Source organism: Suricata suricatta, chromosome 14 (assembly GCF_006229205.1).
Source record: "Suricata suricatta isolate VVHF042 chromosome 14, meerkat_22Aug2017_6uvM2_HiC, whole genome shotgun sequence".
In the NCBI taxonomy this organism is placed as follows: Eukaryota; Metazoa; Chordata; class Mammalia; order Carnivora; family Herpestidae; genus Suricata; species Suricata suricatta.
The window spans coordinates 88,612,421-88,628,449 of NC_043713.1; the positions used below are offsets into that span (position 1 = coordinate 88,612,421).

The 16,029-nt window shown below is 59.5% G+C and overlaps 1 protein-coding gene and 1 non-coding gene across 2 annotated transcripts in view; both read left to right on the forward strand.

The window, feature by feature from the left end:
- Nucleotides 1-16,029, forward strand: part of EP400 (E1A binding protein p400) — a 92,112-nt gene that overhangs the window by 51,721 nt on the left and 24,362 nt on the right. The window contains exons 26-35 of the mRNA XM_029921638.1: nt 2-67; nt 1,744-1,908; nt 3,501-3,656; nt 5,163-5,257; nt 5,711-5,982; nt 8,871-9,073; nt 9,385-9,554; nt 10,766-10,962; nt 14,056-14,167; nt 14,340-14,483. Of these exons, the coding sequence (XP_029777498.1) occupies nt 2-67; nt 1,744-1,908; nt 3,501-3,656; nt 5,163-5,257; nt 5,711-5,982; nt 8,871-9,073; nt 9,385-9,554; nt 10,766-10,962; nt 14,056-14,167; nt 14,340-14,483 (1,580 nt within the window). The remainder of the gene's footprint in view (nt 1; nt 68-1,743; nt 1,909-3,500; nt 3,657-5,162; nt 5,258-5,710; nt 5,983-8,870; nt 9,074-9,384; nt 9,555-10,765; nt 10,963-14,055; nt 14,168-14,339; nt 14,484-16,029) is intronic.
- On the forward strand, nt 10,423-10,553 carry LOC115278583. Its single transcript, XR_003902987.1, has one exon. It is a non-coding gene; the product is annotated as a small nucleolar RNA SNORA49 (small nucleolar RNA).

The following is a 16,029-nucleotide window of genomic DNA, read 5'->3' on the forward strand; positions in this document are numbered from 1 at the left end:
CCGGCCGGGCAGAGCGCGCTGCCGCCGGGGCTGGTGCTCACGTCGCAGGCCCAGGCGCGCCTGCCCAGTAAGTGGCCTCGCCCCTCCCGCCCGCCACGTCCGCCCAGCGTCTGTCAGGAGCCTTGCTGTCCCCTCTGTCTCACTGGCCCCGTGCCCGGGCGCTGCCTTTCTTGCCACACTGTCGTTTCCGGCCCTGCGTGTGCAGGGCCCGCGTCCGAGGGGCCGCCTCTGTCCTCTCGCCCGCCCGCCCCCACGGGCGTCACTCTGCTTTCCTCCCACGCGCATGCTCTGTGCTGTGCCGGCGGCTCCGCCTGCCCGCCCCGGGGAGCGAGGGGGCCGTTGCCGCCCTCCAGGCTGGTTTACTCTCGCCCGGTGTCACGGTGAAGCCTGGCGTGAGTTACTGGTGGTTAGGGCGTCACCATGGCATTTAATTTCTTTAGAGCTTCTTACTGTGATGAGCGTCATTAGCCTATTTGCAAATCGTGCACGTGCCCCTGCTCGCTGTGCTGTGGGACATGTCCTTGCTGAGACGGTCGTAAGCATCCTCGCTCCTCAGATGCCCCGGGAGTCCTTGGTCTGTGGGTGCGGCCGGTGTGGAGGCCTCTCCGGGAACCTGTGGGGGGCATGTCGTGAGGAGGCCCCAAGTCCAGCCGGTCCTCACGACGGGCCTCGCTTCCTCTGCCAGCGCAGAGAGTGGCGTCCTGGCGGGCCGCCGAGTGACTCTGTCTGCTGGAGACAGGCGTGCGGGGGGCTGGGCCGCAGGTGCTGAGCCGGGGCAGAGTGACCGCCGCCCTTCGCTCGCTGCGCGGGGCGGGGCCGGGGCGGGGCTGGGGTGTCCCGTCCACACGCGCTTCTCTGCGCCTCCTCCTGTCATCCTCCTCTTCGCAGCTTCCGGGGGAGTGTCCTTGGGCGTTCTCCTAGCCTTCGCTCCCTGTTCTCTGTGTGGTGTCACTAATCACTCCACCCTGGGCTTCCTCGGGGGCAATGTTCAGTGACTGTTACCCACCCCCGGGGGTCGGAGCCCCGTGCGCCCCGCACTCACAGCCCAAGGGCAGCACCTCCCAGGGCCGGGTGCACGGGGCTCCGTCTGAGTTACGTTTTCAGGGCCTTTGTTTTAACCCGTGTCGAGTCTGACATTTGTTAGTCACCGTTCTGGATCGAATCCTACAGTCTAGTTCAAGCGAGCGGGAAGCTTTATACCTTAACGCTGCGTTTGTGCGGGGTGTGTGTATGTACTCGGCCGCACCCCAGTTGCGCAGACGTGGGCGTCCTGGGAGCTAGGTGCCTGTCCTCCCACTCCTGCAGGGGTGTAGTCTTGTGTGCCTCTGTGAACTGAATTGGACACATACTTCTTCACATTTTCAAAGTTCTTTGAAGCGCTCGACATTAGAGTTTCAAAGTGTTTTATGAGTAGATTTCTTCTGGATTTGATGTTTGCTGCTATTTTATTGGCTGGAGAGAAAAGTAAAACGTTTTTTAGTGGTTCAGTCTATTAATATTTGATCATCTAAAATCTCTATCCGTTATAATTAAATAAGTTAGCCGTTGAAATCCAACATTAATACTAATTTTGTTTTTTATAAAAGTAAATATTTTCTGGAAGTTAGAAAACAATATTTAAGAAACGTTTCTGTGACACTTTAGTTTACCACCGATGGTCCTTTTAGGCGACACACAGTCATCAGTGGAAGAGGTGCAGGTTTCCCAGAGGCTTTAATCCCCTTTTCCTCTGCATTTCCGCAGGCGGGGAGGTGGTCAAAATTGCACAGCTGGCCTCCCTGGCGGGGCCGCAGAGCCGAGTCGCCCAGCCGGAGACCCCTGTGACGCTGCAGTTCCAAGGGAACAAGTTCACGCTGTCGCATAGCCAGCTGCGGCAGCTCACAGCCGGCCAGCCGCTGCAGCTGCAAGGTGAGGGCCAGCCGCCGGCAGTGACCACACAGCGGGGCGCCCCCCCCCCCCCCCGGGACCCGCGGGAGCTCCGGCCCGCAGCGGCCATGGCCTTGGCGAGGTGTCCCCTGCGGGCTGTTCCGGGCACTGGCTGGCTCACACCAAAGCACGTGCCGCCTGGGGTTGAGGCACGCTCCGTCGCTGATACTGGTTTGGGGAGGGGGGTTGTTATACTCCTTGGAAATGTTCCCTTTTCATTTGTTTACTTCTACTTTCACATTACTGCTTTTTAAAGTAAGGTCTACACTCAATGTGGGGCTTGAGCTCACGACCCTGAGATTGAGTGTTGTTTGCTCTACTGACTAGCCAGCCAGGTGCTCCAAATATTCCCCATTTTAAAAATTAAAATAGAAATAATTGTTACTTTCTAATTTTAGAGTGAAATACATTGTGAAATAAATTGTGCTGATACCACCGAAGAACTAGCCGTTGATGTAGAAGTTACGTTCTATCACACACAGGTTTTGCAGCATTGACCCCCAGACCATAGTCCCCTAGGTCTTTGTCGGAGCAGGACGCGTTCCTCCAGTAACTGCTGTGGGCAGAGGACGCGGGGGTAGTGTGAGGAGCACCAGAGGATCAGCCCAAAATGACCTGGGGCAGCAGCTCAGGGTCTGAGTCCCCCTTGCCTGTGGGTCCCGGCCACAGGTGGTGCCTGCCGTGGCCTCCCTGGGACAAGGTGTGTGTGGCACTGGTCAGCCAGGGCTTGGGCCGCTCTGTTGGCAGAATGGAGGCCCCAGAAGGCCTGCAGCAGAGATGCCACTTAATTTGGCTTCATTCCCTGTTCCTTCAGTTTTTTGGCCAGAAGGGCAAGGCCTGTTGAAGCACAGCGTGGGGACCTTCCTCCCGAGTAAAAGACGTCAGAGAGACGCTATCACGCAGGTGGCCGGGCGTGGCGGCGTTCAGGCCAGCCACTGTCTTTAGCTGTGTCACGGCACACTTTTTGGACTGGTGTGCAGCAGCATGTGGTCCAGGGGATGGGACTTCCCCGAGGGCGGCCTGGGGCTTTGGGCTGGCGTGACCCCTTCACAGGTGCCCTTGCCGTGCCTCGAGTCAGGAACTGCCAAGATTAGATTAGAGAAGCATTTGTTTTTTTCCTTTCTTCTTTTAATGTTCGTTTATTACTGAGACAGAAATAGAGCGGGGGGGCGAGGGGTGGACAGAGAGGGAGACACAGAATCGCAAGCAGGCTCCAGACTCTGAGCTGTCAGCACAGAGCCTGATATAGGGCTCGAACCCACAAACTGTGAGATCATGATCTGAGCCGAAGTCGGTCCCTTAACCCACTGAGCCCCCCAGGCGCTCCTAGAGAAGCATTTTCTTGATGTTAAGCAAAAGTAACTTTGTTCCTTCTGGTTTTCATTCATTGTAAATGAAATATGCTCAATTTTTCCCAAGTAACTGAACCTTGCATTGCCTTGTTGGAGTAAATTTGATGTTGGATTTTCAGTTTGTTGCTGCATTTGTTCCTGTACACTTGGAGGTAAGTGTAGCTGGGAGGGAGAGGCCTGCACAGACCGTGACTGACGCCTCCCGTGCACGTGTGATTGCAGGCAGCGTCCTCCAGATTGTGTCCGCACCCGGCCAGTCCTACCTGCGGCCTCCCGGCCCCGTGGTGATGCAGACCGTGTCTCAGGCGGGCGCCCTCAACGCCCTGGGAAGCAAGCCCCCGGCCAGCGGCCCCGGCCCTGCGCCCGTGACGCCGCCAGGTAGAGTGCTGTGAGCAGGGAGACTTCCTTCTGTGTGACTTGGGGGCATCCGTTGTCCGTGGTCTGCGTGACTGTGCGCGGGGCAACCGGACGGTGTCCGTGACGCCTGCCCATGCCACAGGCAGGCCGCTAGTAGCCTGGCTTGTGTTCTTGCTCATTTCCCTCAAAGGTATCTGTTGAATATAACTAATCTCCACTTACCTCAACTTTTCTCTTTTCTAATGAGAGGCTTGGAATCATGAGACATTTTGCCTGTTAGTGCTACAAATACATTTAGTGACCATGCTTGAATTTCCCCTGAGACTGGTGATGGGCCAGAATTTGGGCCCTTGTCCGTCTCGCCTGTCCTTGGCCTGCTTCCCCCCACCCCCACCCCAGGGTCCTGCCATCCTGGACGTACCCGTCCTCCTTTGGTCTCAGGAGTCTGAGCAGGTGGTCCGCCGGGGACCCCTCCTGACCTGAGGTCCTGGTCTCTGTGTTTCTGTGCCCGCTTATCGGCAGGCCCTGTAGTGGGGTCTGGAGGAGGCCTTGGGGCTGGGGCACCCCCTGTGCCCCGTGTCCCTACCTGTGGCTGGTGCTGTTTCCCAGCCTCCCTCACCATCTGAAACCTGCTCCTGGCACCTGTCCCCACAGGGCAGTCACCCCCACCACACTCCTGTGCCCGGCGCCTGCCCCTGGATTCTGATCACTTGACACCCCTGCCGTGTCCCCTGACGTGGTTGTCTTTTTTTTTTTTTTTAATTTTTAAATTTTATTTTATTTTTTTATTACATCCAAGTTAGCGTATAGTGCAACAATGATTTCTTCAGGTGTAGGTTCCATAGTGCCCCTTACCCATTTGGCCCATCCCCACCCCCCACACCCCTCCAGTTAACCCTGTCTGTTCAGCAGATTCAAGAGTCTCATGTTTTGTCGTCCCCCCTGTTTTTATGTTATTTTTGCTTCCTGCTCTTCATGTTCATCTGTTCTGTATCTTAAAGTCCTTGAACAAGTGACTAGTTTTGCTTAGCATAATGCTCTCTAGTTCTGTCCACGTAGTTGCAAATAGCTTTTTAAAATTTTTTTAAAGGTTTTATTATTATCCGTATTTGAGAGAGAGGGAGACTGAGCATGAGCGGGGGAGGGGCAGAGAGAGGGAGACACAGACTCTGAAGCCAATCCAGGCTCTGCGCTGTCAGCACAGAGCCTGATGCAGGGCTTGAACCCACAAACCGTGAGATCATGACCTGAGCCACAGTCAGATGCTTAGCTGACGGAGCCCTCCAGGCGCCCCAGTGTGGCTGTCTTACCCCAGGTCTCTCTCAGTCCTCAGTGCTGCCCCCTCCCCATGCGAAGTCCCTGTCAGGATGGACCTCACGACCTGGCTGACAGCGGGGGGCTGGTGGGGCGCAGACCCATCCGCCTGGGTTTGGAGAGTGAGGGTGTCGCTGGCTCCCTTCTGGGCAGCACGCGGGGGGTGGGGTGTCAAGGTGCGTGTTTTCCGCCCCACCCCTCTTGCCTTTGCAGTTGGTGTGCCTGGGCGAGTGGCGGCCAACCCCCTGTCTGCAGGAGACCCTGGAATGGCCTCCAAACCGGCTTCTCCCATCGGAGGGCCGACCCAGGTATGGTGGAGTGACCCCCAGTGCCGCAGAGGTGCCCGCGGGCGACTCCTTCACACGCGGAAGTGGTCTTTCAGAAGCAGCTTGGGGCAGGGAGGGGGTGGAGGTTGTACATTTAACAGTGGCGACGTACAGGCCTTTGAAAAGCACGTCGTCTCCGAATTCCAGAACTTGATTTTAAAAACACGGTTCATAATAGACGAGCCTGGGTTTCATGATTCCAGAAATCCTGTTCCACGTTTTTCCTGTTCCTCTGTCTCCTGCGCGTTGGAAACGCTCGCCACGTCTGGGGAGAAGCGCCGCTTTGCTCTCCCTCCTCGCTGCCACGTTTCGCTGTGGAACGGGCCGTGGGCGTCTCTGAGGGTGCCGGGCGTGAGGGACGCCGCAGGGCGGGGCGGGGCCGGGCTCAGGCTCTGCTGCGCTCCAGTAGCGGTCTCCTCCCTGTTTCCCACAAAGGAGGAGAAGACCAGACTTTTGAAAGAGCGACTGGACCAGATCTACTTTGTCAACGAGCGCCGCTGCTCCCGAGCTCCCGTCTACGGCAGAGATTTGTTGCGGATTTGTTCTGTGGTCGGCCCAGACCAGACCCCCTGGCTCGGGGGTCCGGACAGTGGTCACCAGAAGGGGGCCTGGCCAGTCTGCAGTCACTCTTCACTCTCACCCAGTCAGAGGGGCCTGATATTGACACTGACCCAACGGCAGGCCTGCCTGCAGGACGTCATCGACAGGTGGGGTCCTCGGTGTGCACGGGCGCTCTGCTCCCCGGGTGCCCCCGGCATCTGTGTCCTCCTTTCCTGGGTGCTTGTTCCCTCGGAAGAGTCTCTTCATCTTCCAGGAAGGGCGCTCTCTCCTCCCTCGGGCACCAGGCCTGTCGCCAGGGCAGCGTTCAGGTGGCCGTGAGGGACCGTCCACTGGTGGCGAGGGCTTTCTCTGTCTCGCTCCCTTCGGTAACATTTTATTGGAAAATCACATGGAAAACATGACTTTGCTCATGGGACACATGTGTTTGAGAATGAAACTCCGAAGCAAACTCTAGGAGAGAACACAGCCATCCAGGTGCTGTGCGCTCGGCCCCTGCCCCCAGCCTGCGCCTCCCCTTCCTCTGTGCTCCACCGGGAGGCTCGGCCTCTTTGAGTCCCTTTCCCTGCTTTGAGCGTGTGTCCCATCCAGCCCGAGCGCGAGTCGTCTTCCCACTCTGCACGTGGCCAAACGCAGGCCTCACGGCGACCCCGCCTGCCCAGTGGGGACACCGCGGCGCTCCTGCGGCCTGGCTCGGGCAGGCACAGCAAGCAGTCTCCCTGCCCTGAAATGTCCTGTGCCCTGCCTGTTCACCCCTCCCCTCGGAGCCCTGGCAACCCTGCAGCTGTGCCTTTTCCCTGATGTCGCGCCGTCAGAACCGTCCGCGTGTGGCCTCTTCCGGTGGCTTTCTCTCAGCGAGGTGCCGCTGAGGTTCTTCCTCTGCGTTTTGTGGCTTGACAGCCATTTCTTCATAGCTCCCGCTAATCTCTGCTGTCTGAGGGCACCTGTCCGCCACCTCCCGGGGAACGTCTTGTCCCCGCAGCTGCCAGGGCGGCTGCTGTAGACGACCAGGCACGGGTCTCCGTGTGAGCGTGCATTTTCACTCCGTGTGACAAAATACCCAGAAGCCTGCGGCTCAGGCTCTCCAACGGGCACATGTTCAGTCTGCTGCCCCGTCCCGCCCGCCGCCCCCGTCCTCGCCACTCTCCGCAGGCGTGCGCGGCGGCTCCCAGCAGCCGTGATCGGCACGTGCCTGGGGGTGTGCGACATGGAGCCTCTTTCCAGAGTGGTGTGTGTTAAGGTGACAGTCCTTCGTCAGCCGTGTGTCTCACGAGCATTTTCTTCTTGTCTCTGACTCCTCTCCTCGGGACGCCAGCTCTCACGGGGTGGAAGTGTTTGGTCCTAGTGGAGCCCAGCTGTCTGTCCTCTCGTGGTCATGCCTTTGGGGTTGGACCTGAAAAGTCCTGGCCGGCCGCAGTCACCCGGCTCCCCCTGCATCCTCCTGCAGGGACCAGGTCCATGTCTAGATTCAGGCCCCCCCCCCCCAAGTCCTATGTCGTGGAAGGTCTTCGGATGCACGTGAGCAGAAGAACATGGCGTGCTGGTGCTCCTGAGACCGTCCTCAGCAGCTCTAGCGCATGCCCAGTCTTGGGTCACCTGTTTATGGCCCCAGAGCAAGACTGTTCTGGAACAGGTTCCAGACAAACACAATTTTGTCACGCTCTGAAAGAAGCGTGATCGTCATGCCGTTATCAGCTAAAAAAGCAGCCGGTTCCGATGTGATCACGTGTCTGCTCAGCAGTCATGGTTTTGGTTGTCCTATGGAGTCTGTTTCTGTGGCTGACGTCCGAACCCTGCCAGGGAGGTGCAGAGCGGCCGGCTCATCTCTGCCGTGTGGCTGCTAATCAGGCTCCGCTGCCCGCCCGTCTTCGCCCCTCGCGGTGTCTTGGTTGAGGAGAGTGGGCTTTGCCCCGTAGGACTGCATACACTCCGGATTTGCCGACTGGTTCCCCGGGTTGTGACTGGACGTGTTGCTTCGTTCCCTGTCCTGTCTGTAAGTTACTCGGTTCAGAGGCTGGATCGAGTGTGCCCACGGGTTGCTGGTGGTCTTGGGTGTTTTGGTTGCAGGAACGGGGATGACCGTGAACACCGTTAGGAAACACGTGGTGTGTTTGCGCGTGGCTGTTGCTTGTCGCAGCCCCGTTGTCGCGGGAAGCTTTTGCTGCACTGGGAGTGCTGAGGTGACCGTCCCGGCCTCTGTTGGGGCCTCCGTCACCCCCATCGGCACATTGGCGTCTGCGTCATCCCCGTGGCGTTACAGCCAGACTTGCGCTGGCTCCAGCCTCGTTCTCGGTCGGCCCTGCACGGGCTCCACTGCGCCTCTGCGCCGGCCTCGGGTCCGGCTGCCGCTTGTTCCCTGAGGCTGCAGGTCTGGTGGGAAGAGCAGCCGTGGTGGCCGTGTGGGCTCCTCTGACCGATGAACGTGGAACTGCCCTCTGTTGGTTCAGTTCTTTGATTTTGTCTGTCAGAGCTTTGGTGACAGATGGCGTTATTGCTTCTACATGGTTGGTGGCAAGTCCGAGAAACCTGGCTGGAGCCGACCTCGGAGTGAGGCCCTTCGGGCGCAGGTTGCTTCCCGAGGTCGGAGGGGTGGCTGGGGGCTGCTCTCTGGAGGGCCTTTTCCTGCTGTGCCTGGCTTCCCTCCTGGGGGCTCTCGTACCCCCCACCCCCCAGACCATCCGGGAGACGTGGAAGCTGTCTCCCCAGGCCCCCTAAGGAGACACGGACTTCACCGAGAACAGGCCGTCTCTGTGCCTGCTCCTGCGACCTCAGGGTGCCCTGCTGCTTGTCCCCATCTGGGGCCCTCGTTGACCAGCACTGGTGGGACCCACTCCCATGGTTGGTGTGGCGGGTGGTGTGGGCCAGCAGTCATGTCACCCCCCTGGGGACTATAATTAGGCGCTCTGGCTTCACCTGCAACTCCACTGTTAGAAGATTCCACCCGCTTCCTTCTTGAGCCTTTGCTTCCTGGGACAGGTGCTGCGTGGCGGGGGTGCTGTGGACAGCATGTGTGACGCGTGTACTTTCTGCTTCTCAGGGTGGTGTGTGTGATCCCCCCGGTGGTGGCCGCGCCCCCGTCCTTGTGGGTGGCGAGGCCGCCGTCCCTCTACAGCCACAGGATGCAGACCTTGAGGCACCGCCTGCGAGAGCACACGGCCCCCTACGCACAGCAGCTGCAGCGGGTCACGGCCCTGCGCTCGCTGCGCTTTCCTGAGCTCAGACTGGTCCAGTTCGACTCGGGTACGACAGAGGCTCCCATTTGCACGGCTCCTCTTCTTTGTTTTCATTTATTTTAAGAGCACGTGTGAGTGAGTGGAAGAGGGTGGGGGGTGGAGGGGCGGGGAGACAGACAGACAGACTCAAGCAGGCTCCACCTCAGTGCAGAGTCGAACGTGGGGCCTGATCTCACCAACCTGAGGTCATGACCTGAGCCGAGCCGAAATCAGGAGTCGGACGCTCCCCCGCCTCGAGCCGCGGGGCGAGCCTGCGCCGGTCCTGAGGCCGGCTGTCCCTGCCTCGGGCTGCGAGCGCCCCCACGTTGTCCTTCGCAGGCAAGCTGGAAGCCCTAGCTGTCCTCCTGCAGAAGCTGAAGTCGGAAGGACGGCGAGTGCTGATCTTGTCGCAGATGGTTCTCATGTTGGACATTTTGGAAATGTTCTTGAACTTCCATTATCTCACCTACATCAGAATCGACGAAAACGCCAACAGCGAGCAGCGGCAGGTAAGGGAGAAAAGGTTTTCTTTGTTGGAGCAGACGCGTCAGCGTTGGTAACTGGGCTCGCTGGTTTCTGCCCTGGTTCCTGAGCGCCGGGCCCGCTAGTAAGTCTTCAGCTCGCACACCCCGGGCTGTGTATGGTTGGCTGGCTGGCTCCGAGTCAGGACGGCGAGCTTCGGGACGCCGCGGGGCGCGCAGGCGTGGGCACAGGCCTGACTCGGGGCGCCCCTCCATGACTCGTCAGGCCAGCTGAGCATGCGTTGCTTTGGTCGGCGCAGCGAGACGGGCATGCTGATGTGCTCCCAGCCGGCGCGAGGCCACACGGCTTCGTAGGAGACAGGTTGGCGGTGTGGACCATGGGCCTCGTGTGTGGGCACACACCTGCCCGAGTACTTCTGCGTGGGGGGCTGAGCCCCTTTGGCGCCTCACTCCCCTCAGGAGCGACACGCTCGTCCAGCCGTGCGACGGGTCAGCGGGTTTTGTGCTGTGGTGCTTGGTGGCATCATGAGCACGCTGTCCCGAGTGTCCATGGGCTGGACTACAAGGTCGTCGTCAGGGCATTTGGAACAGGAGTCGGTAGCACAGGAGAACAGTCCCGAGCGCCAGAAGCCCGCCACCAGACTGTGGACCGTGTCAGCCTCTTCGTGTGATCCTGTGCACGTGGGGCTTTCCACCCGCGTGCACACTCAGTGGGAGGGCCTGGAAGGCGGCACGGCACGGTGTTGACTAAGAGGATTTTAGGGCAGTGACACAGCAGGCCCCAGGCGGACTCTCCGGGAAGAAGAGGGGCCCTGTGATGGTGTGTGGTGCCGAGATCACTGTGGAGGGCAGTGCCCAGGGAGGCCCAGAGCCTCCCTCCTGGCCTGACTCCCCGATCCCTCAGCCTTACTCCGGGGCCTTTTGCCGCGAAGCGCCCCGGCATTGCCTGAGGGTACAGGAGCGAGCACACCTCCCTCCCCGGGAAGACTCTGTGTTCTCGTGGGGCCTGCGGGTTGAGCTGACAGTGCCTGTCAGAGGGAGTCTGACATCTTCCTTTTTGTAAGTGAGGCTTGGCGTCCTGCGCGGAGCGTGTGGAGTGGGGTGTGATCGGGTGCCTGCGGGCACGCGCGCAGGAGCCGGGACCACCGGATGTGTGTGTCTAGCTGGTCAGTGGCCGTGCGCCCATGGCGTCCAGCGTGTGCCAAGGGGGCTAACCCGAGCATCTTACTTCATCTCAGGAACTGATGAGGAGTTTCAACAGGGACCGGCGGATTTTCTGTGCCATTCTGTCGACTCACAGCCGCGCCACAGGGGTAAGCCTGGTGGAGGCCGACGCTGTGGTGTTCTACGACAATGACCTGAACCCTGTGATGGACGCCAAGGCCCAGGAGTGGTGTGAGAGGATCGGGAGGCGCAAGGACGTCCACATATACAGGTGAGGACGGTGGTTTCCACGAGCAGTGGCCACGCCCTGGGCGCGGGATGCGTGGGAGCAGAAGCACCGTGTGGAGTGCGAGCGTGCACTGCAGCCCACGCCCCGTGTTGCTGCTGTGGCGTTTGTTTTTTCTATTAACTTAGTGTATTTTGAGACAGCTTGGGCATGCGCAAGCGGGGGGGGCAGGGAGAGGGAGGGAGGGAGAGAGGAACCTAAGCAGGCTCCACGTCCCGACCCCGGGCCGATGACCTGAGCTGGGATCCGGGAGTCGGATGCTCTACTGGCTGAACCACCCCAGAGCCCCTTATTTTTTCTGAGGCACTTTTCTGTTTTTGCTGCTTGGTTTTCTTTATGCCCGTTTGCTCAGTTTGTAATTCCTTTGCTTGAGACTGTGCTGGAGTTAGCTGCTTAGACATAGTGCGCTGTGTGCGCTGTCCACTCTCAGTGCGCCTCTTCGGGAGGGGCTGCGTCTCAGTTGCCGTCAGGAGTGTCTTCTGAGGACGGCTGCAGAAAGAACTCAAACCTGCATTCCTTACTTTCAAACACGAGTTCTAACTGGCCAAACCTGGAGCAGAGGGAAACAGAGAAAGCTCTGCTCTGTATTTCTAAACTTCCAGAAGTATTTATTGTAGTGACAGGGAGCCTACGTTCTGTTGCTTATCCTGAGCTGTGGTGTCGGCCTGTACACTGTGTTGGCCTGTGCGCGGTGTCTGCCTGTGCCCGCGGTGTCAGCCTGTGAGTGGTGTCCGCCTGTGCCCGCGGTGTCGGCCTGTGCGTGGTGTCCGCCTGTGCCCACGGTGTCCGCCTGTGCCCTCGGTGTTGGCCTGTGCCCGTGGTGTCACAGTGTGCGCCTGTACGCGGTGTCGGCCTGTGTGTGGTGTCTGCCTGTGCCCGCAATGCCGGCCCGTGCCCACAGTGTCGGCCTGTACGTGATGTCGGCGTGTGCGTGGCACCAGCGGGCTGGGAGAGCAACGAGCCCCAGTGTGCACTCTGTGGAGGCAACTGGCCCAGGACTCGAGCCCCAGCCTGTGTGTGTAACCTTCACCGCTGGCACGGGAGCAGAGCCCCCTCGAGGTGGATGTCAAGTCACGGTGTCATCCTCCTGAGACCCCGTGAGCAGACAAAGCCTTTCTAGGTGACATCCCACAGAGAGAGAGCTGGTAGCATTTTGGCGGTTGTTTCTCCGTCATCTTTGTAATGTTTTAACATGGCTCTTGCTAGCCGTCTTCTTTGTTAATCCCGTTCTCTCACGGGCATTGTGAGTGTGTCTCCGTGCTGGCAAACGTAAGCCCTGCGCACTGTGTGTGTTGAGTGTGTGGTGTTCTCCTGCGTGATCCTTTCTTTATCGTTGGGCAGCAGTCATGAGCCAGAAAGGGGAGAACAGTGCTGTGTCCTGAGGTGGGAACACCTGGGCATAAAAACACTCTTTCCCCAAAGCAGAATGGAAAATGTAACGCAGTTTTCACTAGAGCCAGGGTTGTGTCTGTGTTGGTGCATGGGTGTGCACATGCGGTTGGATAAGGTCGGTTGGTTTTAAAGTGCATTTGGAGGGCACCTGGGTGGCTCAGTGGTTGGCTGTCTGACTTCAACTCCGGTCATGATCTCCCGGTTCATGAGTTCGAGCCCCGCATCACCATCTGTGCTGACAGCTCAGAGCTCCAGCCTGCTTCGGGTTCTGTCTCTTCTCTCTCTGCCCCTCCCCTCTCACACTGTGTCGCCCGTACTCTCTCTCTTTGCTAAAAATAAATAAAAATGTCGTAAAAAAAAAGTGCACTTGGCGTGAAAGCTGATAACAGCCAACAGAACGTCACCAAGGGTGGCAGCAGAGGTGCGGGAGGAGGGGGGCAGTGAACGGCGCGGGTGTGAGCCTGCAGGGTGGGGGGGTCCAGCCTCACGGGAGCATGTTCATTTAGTACGTGTTGCTGACACTGAGCTGACCGTGAGGAAGACAGGTGCCCGCTTCACAGCCAGAAAGCCACCCCCAGGGCTCCGCAGGTAGGTATGGAGGTGGGCATGGGACAGTGGAGCAACAAGGTCTGTGGCTCAGCGGGGTCACCTTAGCCAGACAGGAAGCTCCGAAGGAAGGAAAGGTCGACAGTTGATTGCAGTCAAATGAAAACTTGACTTTTGATTTCCGAAAGATCCCATAGCAAAGCTAATGCCCAGACAGCAGGCTGGGGACGTTGTTTGTGATCTCCCGGCGGATAGAGGGTCCGGAAGCTCTCACGAGGCGAGAGGAAAGGTGAATCAGCCCTCATTCAAGAAAGGCGGGGGCCGGGGGGGGAACCTGAGAATCCAAACCATGTGTGGCTGGACAGGCCTGGGAGGTGGAGGCCCGGTGGCCGCCTGTGTGATGGCCTTTCGCACGTGCCTGGATGGGAGGCTGCAGCGGGTGCAGCTGCTGTTTGAGGTGTGCTCTCCCACGGACGACGCTGGCTTCCCTGCTGGCGAAGGCCGCGCCCACCCTGCGTGGGGAGTGGGGTCGATGCTCTGTCAGGACAGAGATTCATCGAGGTCTGCTGAGTGGAAGGTCGCGCGAGTCCTTTGCTCCCAGCCTCACCTCCCGGGGCCCGCCCCGCGGTGCCGGCGGCTGCCGTGGCTGCTTTACACGGTGCGAAGTGGGAACCAGCAAATGCCCGTGCTTGGAGTACGGCCGCACCCTGGCCATGGAGCAGCCACTGAAACTGGGGAAGGGGGGGGTCCCTGGAGCACACCGCTCAGGGAGGAAGCAAAATGCAGAGAAGCATGCAGGGCACTGTTGTGTGTGGACGTGAGTGTGTGAGTGTGCATGCCAGCCATCCGCACTGGGGGAGGAACGTGGTCCCCGTGAGGTCCCCTGGGGGAGCCAGGAGACTTTCTAGGTGGAGGCTGCAGGGAAAGAGGACAAAAGGGACCCCAGTCACGGAAGCATGGGACTGTGTGTGGCGAGGGGGCTGACACGGGAGAGGTGGTCTTGGCCACTGTGGGAAGGCACGCCCTGAGCACATGCGGAGCCTTCCAGCACCCGCCCGGGCATCCCCACTCCGTCCGCTCACGGCATCCTGCTTCCCAGCAGCCCTGCGGTCATCGTGTATGTGTGCCTGTGTTTTATAGGCTTGTGAGTGGCAATTCCATCGAAGAGAAGCTGTTGAAGAATGGAACCAAAGACCTGATCCGAGAAGTAGCCGCTCAGGGCAACGATTATTCCATGGCGTTCCTGACGCAGGTATCTGTCACTGCTGTGGTCCTCGTGGGTGCCGCCTGGTTACGGGGCGCGTGGGTTCACCACGTGCAGCTGCGGGCTCGCCGGGCGGTTTCCCTGGGAATGCGGTCGGACGCTCAGGTCAGGCGGTGACCTGGTTCCCACCGTCGGACCCTGACCTGCATCTCGTGTGCAGCGCACCATCCAGGAGCTGTTTGAGGTGTGCTCTCCCACGGACGACGCTGGCTTCCCGGTGAAGGCAGAGGAGTTTGTGGTCCTGTCTCAGGAACCTTCTGCCGCAGAAGTCATCGCACCCAAAATCGCAAGGCCTTTCATTGAGGTGAGGACAGATCCGCCTGCCCTGGAGTCCACACGGGATGCACCGCATCTGCCGCAGGCCCCGAGCGCCCTGCCCGCGCTGCAGGCCCCCTGCTCAGCCCGGCGTGCCTCTCCTGCCTGCTTTCGTTCCGTTTCGGGCGCTTTGGCCGGAAAAGCAGGGCAAGGGAGCAGCGGAGGGTCTGGGGGCCTTGGGCTCCTGCCGCCCAGCTCAGTAGCCATCCCTGTGCGCCTCTGTTCTGCTTGGGCCATGCTGCCTCCCCCCGGCTGCATGAAGCTGGTTGTCACGGCTCCTCTCTGACAGGTGCCCTGTGTGTGGGAATGTAAGAGGCCGATTCTGAGGACAGCACAAAGCGGAGCGTAAACAATCCCATTAATACTGTTTTTGTCCTGCTTACTTGTTGAAATGATGGTATTTGGGTACATCGGGGTGAATACAGTCTTGACTTGGGAGCTAGAGATGTTAGATTGTGCTCGTGACCCGTGTGGTGCTGCTTTTGGGTGGTGCTGCTGTGTAGACCCTTACAGACCCGCTATTGGAGCTCCGTCCCCTGCTGCCTTGCCCCATTCAGGGTCTCGCTGCAGCCCCGCCAGGTCCCCCCTCCCCTTGGCCCATCTTGGGAGGCCGTGGCCTACTCCCCTCTGCCCTGGGTGTTGGTTTCCAGGCTCTTGACCTCGGAGGGACGCCCGTGTCCTGGGCTTCTTCCCGCCCTTCTGTGGTATAAGGTGGCACTGGCTCCCCTGTGGTGCCCTTCCACCTCTGTCCCCATCCTCACGTCCTTGGTACCCTTAGAACTTACCACTTGGTTATTGAGAAGTAATAAATGCGTGTGTTAAATTCTCAAGAATTTATAATGAAAGCACGTGCCCTACCCAAGACCTCCCTCCCTGGTCTAGGAGTTTCCTGCATATGACGTCCCCTGCAGAGACACCTTATGGTTCTTCACTGGGGGACAGATAGATCGACTCCTTTCTTTCAAAGATAGGGCTTATATGCACATAATTACAAAAGAAAAAAACATGAAAGAAAATAGGTCTTGCCCAGAGGTAGTCATCTGGGCATTAAAACTCCTATATGCACCCTAGAGGAAAACGAGGCTGGAATGTGTGCGCGGGAGGCATGGCGTTTGGGTGCCATTGGCTTGGGGATGTGCGCGTGCCACTCTGTGCAGTGTGCAGGGGACCCGTGCTCGCCGTGGAAATGTGCTTGTTGGACATCTTGCCGTGTGTCGGCCGTGCTCCAGGCGGCCGGGGCTTAGTGTTGACTAGGAGACGCGGTCTCCCCTCCCCGAGAAGCCTGCACACCTGGGAGAGGAGAGGCCGCGAAGCAGCCTGTGAGAGGGCCTCGGGCAGAGGGGCAGCTGGGGGTGAGGAGGGGAGGAGGGGCGAGGGCAGTGGGGGCCAGGTGATCGCAGGAGGTGCTGGAGGGGCTGTTGAAGGGGAAATGATCGAGGGCGCCCCCTACCGGTACTGCGCCCGGTGAGCGGCTGTGCCCTGGGCCGCTGGCGCCTTGGGCCTCCCCGCACTTCTGGGGGGCGGGGGGGGGGGGG